Here is a 7,659-nt window from a genome sequence, read left to right as displayed (position 1 = left end):
GATGGGATAAAGTATTAAATTAGTCCTCTACGGGGCGTAATTCTATTTTGATCTTTAAGGTTTAAATAGTATTATTTGAATTCTAAAAAGTTTCATTTAACTTTAATGTAGTCTCACTATGAGGTCAAAATTAAATAATTAATGAAATATCCTACATGACAGCAGTACAATAACAAGGTCAATAATCTGGAAAACAAATACAAGTTCTAATGACAAAAAATCAACCGTGAATGTATTAATACATTTATTTGTTATTCTCCTTAGTTTTATAGAAAATATTTTATTTAAATAGTAAGAAAAATGATAAATAAATATATTGATACATTTAAAGTTAATTTTGTATCTCTAGAGCGTGTACTTATTTTTCAGATTATTAGCATTGTTCTTATACTGTTGTCATATAAAATATTTCGTTAATTATTTAACTTTGACTTCATAGTAAAACTATATTGAAACTAAATAAAACTTTTTTAAATTCAAATAGAATACTTTAAATTTTAAAGACTAAAACAGAATTATGTCCAAATATAAGAGATAAATTTAATATTTTACTCTTAAAAATTTATGCTAATTTGTTATTCCCTTTTATTCGGACATTTTCGCTTAGCAATCCAATTTATGCTTGGCAAATATCAAATGTCGAGTAAAACGGTAAACAGTTTACACAAGCTAGCGAAAAGTTTAAAACAACACTTTACAAGGCCAGCATGGCCCAAAAAAGTACAACTAATTACACATTACTTTTTCGGGATGTCAACAATCTGACCATCCCAGATAGTCTTAAAAGCTCCAATGGTGGAGGTGTCGAACTCAGAGAAAGCAGCTTGACCTGGGCCTTGATCGCTTCCTCGGTCCCGGAAATCACCTCGCAAGCATTCCTCACAGTCTCCTTGTTCTTCTTCTTCAAACCAGCAACCTACCCCTTCGGCCCCGCGACCTCAATCTTGGCATCCCTTGCCGACTTGACAGCCTCCTCCAGGTTGGCCTCCAGGGCAACAACCTTGGCCTCCGCTGCAACAGTTTCACCGCGAGTAGAGTTGAGCTGACTCTCCAATGTCATCTCTCGGTCGGTAAGTCGGGCCACCGTCTCGTCGGAAGTTTTTAACTTCTCCTCCGAGGTGGCTAATCTCTCCTTCAAGGCTCCCACCTCAGCTCTCATGCTTTCGACCTCTCGCAAGGACTGACCGTCCAGTACCCCAGCTTGGGTTAGGACGGGCTCTGCCCTCCTTGCGATAGTCGCAGATCTCAACATGCACCGCTAGATCCACCTAGCCTGGGCACCAAGATCCCCCTCTTGGAAGAACTCATCGGTGCCCAGCATGAGCTGTGAGTCGATGAAACCCCCGGCATCAAAATTCTTTTCCATAACAGTAAGCGACCCCTCAGGACTGGAGGTCAACTTCCGCTTACGGGGGTTCTCGACTCGACTATCGCCACGTCGGGACCTTTCCCGGTAGGCTCTACCTCAGAAGGGACCACGCTGCTACTAGGAGCGGCCGTTGCGTTGGGGCCGGTAGGTCCCAGAGGGGGAGGTGGAGCTGATTGTACTTCAGCAGTAGGGGAGGACGAGGGGTCGGCAGTATGGGTGGCCGAGCTGTCCTCACTATGCCTGGGAAGAAACTGGGCCATTAAATCTTCAAGTTCAGTCTTCTCGGCGGCCATGGATACTGCAGTAATGACACACAACAACGCATTAGTAAAAAAAAGGGAGAAAGCGAGGGGCAACACTAAAACCAGCCGACCACTCACCTACAAAGCTTTTACCCATCTCTTGGTCACCCATCAAAAGATGCAGGTTGACATTATTTTTATTAAAAACGGCCAACAAGAAGTCGGCCACATTCTTGTCCTCCTGGATCATCCCTTTGTATGTCACCTTAGTAAAGGCATTGGACCCAGTCCCGAAACTCCAGTAGGTCGGGATACGGCGCTCCCCCTCCTGAGTCAGCCAGAATGGGTGTTGGTTTTCAGTAGGCCGTACTTTGAAGAACTTGTTTTTGAAACCGTGAAACGAATCTTCGAACAACCCGAAGATTCACCTACCCTGAGCAGCCCGGAAGGACATGAATCCCTTTTTATGCCTCCCCTCTTTGGAAGGATTCGTCAAAACGAAGAACCACAAAAACACTTCTGCGGAGGCCGACAACTCCAAATACTCACAGACCGTTTCAAAGCATCGGATGACGGCCTAACTATTCGGGTGTAGCTGTGACGGTGCCACGTCGCATTGATTTAGAAGTGCCATTTGGAAGGGGGAGAAGGGGATGCAAACCCCCAGGACGGTAAACATTGCCTTATACATCCAAATTCAGTCGGCAATTCGAGGGGTGTTCAAGTTAAGATGACATATCCGTTCGCGATCCGCGGGAACAAACACTTAGTAGCATTCCTCCTCGGGACCTCCCCTGCATAATTGGTCGGCTTGGTGGAACTCTGTGAGCTCCTCTAAGGTTATTTGAGAGAGTGTATCCTTCACGTCTGAGGTGACCCAGGCGTATCGGTCAACACGGGGCTTCGGAAGGGGAAGTTGCAGCATGCCTACAGTAGGGGCACCACTTCAAGTCAGACTAATAGGTCGGGAAGCTGGGAAAACCGAAACTAACACTATATACCACAATAAGCCTATCTACAATTAAACAAAGGCTAAAAACCAGAAATATAAATGGTAACCCCCTCTAAAGCCTAACTAACAGTGGCGTGATTCAAACAAAACGCATGCATAGCCTAAAAGCTACAAAAACGCAAGGGGATGGCAACAGTAAAACAACAGTAGCAGTAACAACAGCAATCATTCATTAAAAAAGGAGACGCTTACCAGGAAGAAAGTTGTTAAGTGATTTCAGAAACTTCTGAGGAATCAGAGGTGGACCAATGCAGTGGAATTTAGAAAGCTCGAAGGGAAAATGAGAAGAAGCAGCACAAGAGTGATTCAAGAATGAGGAAAGAGAACGTGAAAATAAGGAAGAAAAACTAGAAACAAAGGAATAACTGACACGGAGAAGCGCGAAGATCAAGGATAAAGTGAACTTTTCACTAAGGTTTTCAAATCAATCATAATGGCATTTAATGTCAGGCGCAGAGAACGAGGCAATGAGTGACGCCCCCGAAACGGACGAACCTCACCCGCGCGTAGGAGACACACCCTTGTCACGAGCAGTCGACTCGGTGAGGCCCCAACCAGGGAGAAAGTAGAATGAAACGCGCCAACAACGGCGCATGCAGCCATAGCTGACGCCTTGGGGCCACTGTTCTAGTCCGGCCCAGTTGGCCCTGTGCTCGGGTCCGCCGACCCGACAGGTTGGGGAGATCCGAGCCAGAAAGCGACCCAGGCATTGTCACCCTTTCCACCTGGCACTTGACAGCTGGGGAAGGAAGCTTCCCAGAAGGTGGGTCTTCCAGTGTGGGACCTGCCCTAGTACAGACTATATAGGGGGAGGGCTTACCCCCCCCCTAAAGGTATGACACCTATCCCTTACTTTTTCTGTCACCTTGTACGAATTCTGACTTGAGCGTCGAAGTCTCTTTTGCAGGTGGCTCCCCTCTCCGTCAATTCAGAGTACCTAACACCTCCGACCTGTTCAGAAACCGAGCAACCGAATAATTTACAAATGTTGTTTTTTCTTTTTTGGTTTTTTATCAACACCATTAGAGCAATGGTTGGTGCAAATTAAAGAAGAATCCTTCCATTTAGCTTGAGTTCTTTTTTAGTTGTAAATTATTTGGACCTACAAATTATTCACACACATCACAAATATATTTAGGCTTTCAATCCAAACCTAAATATTTGCAATCATAAAAATATTATTAATTTTTTTAACTCAACAATAACTAACGACCAAAAATAATAAATTTGATCACCTTCTAACATTTCTCCTAAGAAATTCATATATTACTCCGAGGACCGTTTCAAACCTTGCTTCGTTTTTCTTCAAACGCGTGAGTGGGGTTTTTTCTTAAATGAAAAAAAACAATAATTCCAAAAAGTGTTTCATTTTTTTATTATTATTTAAAAGAATAAAAACCGTGAGTGGCTGGTCCTCAGATTTGTGATTATATATAATCAATACTGATGAAAGTTAACAACAGACCAACTATCTAAATTGATATTAACATCAACATTAATTAATTCCTTTAATGGAGACAGAAGAATTAAATATTAATGCAAGGAAGGCATTCTATCAAGCATCAATGAATAACAACAATGGTGGCTTAAGCACCTTACACACTGAAACATGCTATTTTGACGACCATTTTCATTTTCATTCTTTGTTCGGGGAAATCCCATTACACAAGCCGCTGTGCTTGGAAATCTGGAGTTATGTTGACTCAGAACAAGGACGTTATCCTCTTCATCTTGCTTCAGCTGAAGAACACACTAAGTTAGTGATGAAAGCTCTGATTATGGTATTGATAAAGATGGTAACACTTCTGCATTAGCAGTGAGACTTCTTCAAATAAATCAAGGTACTATATTGATGCACACACAAATTCTTCAATTATTTTTATTCACATCAGTAGGAGTGCCATAAGTATCTACGATACAAATTGTATTGTCATTCCTATTTATATATTTCATACATATCATCTCTAGATCGCATTAGGGATATGACCAAACAATTATTTCTAAGAATTTATGTCTAATTTATTGTTCCCTTCCATTTGGGTCGGTTTGGTTACCAAGCCAATTTAAAATTATAACATAGTTTCAAATTATTGAAAGGTTCTTAAAATACCAAAAAGTGTATTTTTAAGATTTAATTATTTGTTGGTTTCTATAGTTTTATTAAATTTTTAATTAAGTCTTTATATATATATATATATATATATATATATTTTATTGAATTTTTATATCAAAAACGTTAAAATTAACATAATATTTCTCTCAAAATATATGCGGTAAATAATCTAGTTAGATTTTTAATTATGAATACATTTAATTTGCGAAGACATGTTCAGTTAATTATAACATTTTCTACACTAAGAAATACTTAATTATAAAACTAAAAGTAGTGTAGAGATCCAATTGAAAAAAGAAAAAAAATAGAAATTTAATTAAAAATTTGATAAAATTATAAAGACTAACAAAGTAATTAAACCTATTTTTTAATATAGAAATTCATGATTAGGTATAATACACTATTTAATGTATTAAAATTAAGTTCAAATAATAACTAGCTAGAAAATGTAATTTGCCTTATAGTTGCCTATATGGTTCTTGTAACACAAATAAACAAAGCTTAAATTATAATAACACTTGGATCTTGTTACTATCGTTCTGTTCGATGATTTCACTGATTGATTATATACACTGTTTCAGGACACTAAAAGTAACTACATTGATGATCACATTGCACCCAACATTATTACAAAAAGAATGGAGGTTTTGAAAGCAGATTCAAATCTACAAGACAATGCAATGAGAGAACTTTATGAAGCATCAATAACAGGATGTGTAATGACCTTAAAAGCACTGATCCAAAGGGACCCTCTCATTCTCTTTAGGGTTTCACTATATCCCTTTCATGAAACCCCATTACACATAGCCTCATTGCTTGGACACCAAGATTTCTGCAAGATCCTTCTAGAAAACAACCCTGCTTTCGCCTTCGAGGTGAACTCAGAAGGACGGTGCCCTCTTCATCTTGCTTCCGCTAAAGGGCATGTGGAGGTTGTGAAGATTTTGTTGCAGATAAACCAAGAAGCTTGCATGGTTAGAGACAAAGATGACATGATTCCTCTCCACTTCGCCGCGATGAGGGGACACGCGGCAGCAGTTGAGGAGCTGGTAAGGGCAAGGCCGGAGTCCGTTAAGGAGAGGATTGTGACCGATGATAGCTCCGTTCTGCATTTGTGTGTTCGGTTTAACCATCTTGAGGCCTTGAAATTCTTGGTTGAAACAATGAGACTTGAAGCTGCAGAAGACAACCACCAAAGTTTGTGTGCTAAGGACAAAGACGGTAACACTGTTTTGCATTTAGCTGTGAAGAACGGGCAATTTAAGGTACTACTAACCAATAACTTAATAATTACTCATTTGAAAGTTGTTAATAGAGTATACGTTGTTACTTAATGGTAATAACACAATAATTTTGGTGCCCTTTTATGTAGAAAATGAATGATTATCAATGTTAGTAAAATATTACAAGTTTTGCAGAGCATTGAATACTTGCTTTCGGTATCGGAAATGAGTCCAGCAATAAGTGCCTTGAATGAAGTTGGAAGCTTATCAGCTTTGGACATGGTGCACTCCTATGCCCTTAGAATTAACCAACTTTTAACCAGAGCAGGAGCACTCTTTGAAAGCTCTTCCAATACGCTTGTTGTACAAGAATCAGAACCCTCATCAACAGACATTGATAATGCACACTCATCCTCATCAGAAGGAAGCATAGGTAGTATTCAGAAAAAATGACACTGACGTTCTGATAAAGTTAAGAAATACCCTATAGTTATTTATGTGTGGCTCTTTCTCGAAATTAACAATAGTATATCTAAATCTCTAATAGATACTCCTGCAGAACAACCACAGATGTTGGCAAGCATGGATCTTCAACCACAACCACACCTGCCACTGCAATCAAGCACAGGACACCCTTCAGAGTCATCAGAACCTCAAGAAAGCAACATCGCTCTAGCACAATCAGCAGATACTCGTGTGGAACAACCTCTGCCCTTGTCAAGCATGGCGCCTCAACAGCAACCACCACAACTGCCACAGCAAAACAACATTCGTCGATCACAATCAGCACCATCCTCGGTAAGTAACAATAACCATCCTTCACCGCCACCACCCCCCTCGTCAACAGAAATAACACCACAAGATGATAAGAACAGCAGATGGAGTAGCAGGGTTGAGCATTTCTGCAAAAAATACCTGATAAGCCAAATCAACTGGATGGACAGCAGTCAACTCATGGTAGCAACAACCGTCATCGCAACCATCACATTCCAATCAGTTCTAAGCCCACCAGGAGGAGTATGGTCAGCGGACACACACGATGGCGGCTACCAATGCAACAGATATGGTTACTGCGAAGCCGGAACGGTGGTTCTAGGTTATGCTCAATCATCAGATTATATCAAATTCATCTTCTTCAACTCTGCTTCATTCTTTTCCTCTCTGTGTGCGCTCTTGTTAATCATAAGCGGGTTTCCACTTAACAATGTAGCTATGAAGTGGATAATGACATTCCTGATGGTGGCTTCTGCGTCCTGCATGCTGCTAACATACATGTGGGCCCTGGGAATGACCAGCCCTGATCATATTTATCATAGGCTTAGGAGTCTGGGGTATTTGTTGGTCGGTTTATGGGGTTTCTTGCTTTTTGTTATTGGCATCTTTCAGATAATAAGGTTCATTCTTTGGCTTAGATCAAGAAGGTCGTCCTCCACTCCCTCAACAAGTACTACTCGGAATACTACAAATGCGCACTCACATAGTGGCATCTAATTAAGCTAGTTATTGTCAAAACATGCACATCTATTTTCTAATGTATTACAAGGCACTTCTCAGGTTCTTTCACTTTTTTTAGTTAATATTTATGTGCCAACCTAAAACATATCATTCTCATGCGACGAAGGTAATAAGCCACTTTGGTGCTATCAGCGTCACTACAAAAATAAGCTATAGGGCAACGAGGTGAATTTAAGACTGCTCAA

General features: G+C 40.3%; 1 protein-coding gene across 2 annotated transcripts; it reads left to right on the top strand.

Annotated features, from left to right (window-relative positions):
- Positions 1 to 4,122: 4,122 nt before the first annotated feature.
- LOC107491689 (uncharacterized) lies at positions 4,123 to 7,636 on the top strand. Of its 2 annotated transcripts, none has more exons than XM_021126076.2 (4): positions 4,123 to 4,464; positions 5,318 to 6,001; positions 6,155 to 6,392; positions 6,519 to 7,636. In XM_021126076.2, the coding sequence occupies exons 2-4, from the start codon at positions 5,375 to 5,377 to the stop codon at positions 7,448 to 7,450; spliced, it is 1,797 nt and encodes a 598-aa protein (XP_020981735.1). In that variant the 5' UTR covers positions 4,123 to 4,464; positions 5,318 to 5,374; the 3' UTR covers positions 7,451 to 7,636. The 2 variants fall into 2 exon arrangements, with proteins under 2 accessions (XP_020981735.1, XP_015968071.1); XM_016112585.3 differs by having other exon boundaries at positions 6,507 to 7,636.
- Positions 7,637 to 7,659: the final 23 nt, after the last annotated feature.

This window comes from Arachis duranensis, chromosome 6, assembly GCF_000817695.3.
Source record: "Arachis duranensis cultivar V14167 chromosome 6, aradu.V14167.gnm2.J7QH, whole genome shotgun sequence".
Lineage (NCBI taxonomy): Eukaryota > Viridiplantae > Streptophyta > Magnoliopsida > Fabales > Fabaceae > Arachis > Arachis duranensis.
The sequence above is the reverse complement of the archived record's forward strand: the minus strand, read 5'-3'. Positions and strand labels throughout refer to the sequence as shown.

Bases quoted from the DNA above. Each gene is read 5' to 3' on its own strand.
- LOC107491689 (XM_016112585.3), top strand. From the start codon at position 5,375: ATGGAGGTTTTGAAAGCAGATTCAAATCTACAAGACAATGCAATGAGA. The intron at 6,002-6,154 runs GTACTACTAACC...CAAGTTTTGCAG, and splicing joins TGAAGAACGGGCAATTTAAG to AGCATTGAATACTTGCTTTC. The intron at 6,393-6,506 runs GTAGTATTCAGA...AATCTCTAATAG, and splicing joins CTCATCAGAAGGAAGCATAG to ATACTCCTGCAGAACAACCA.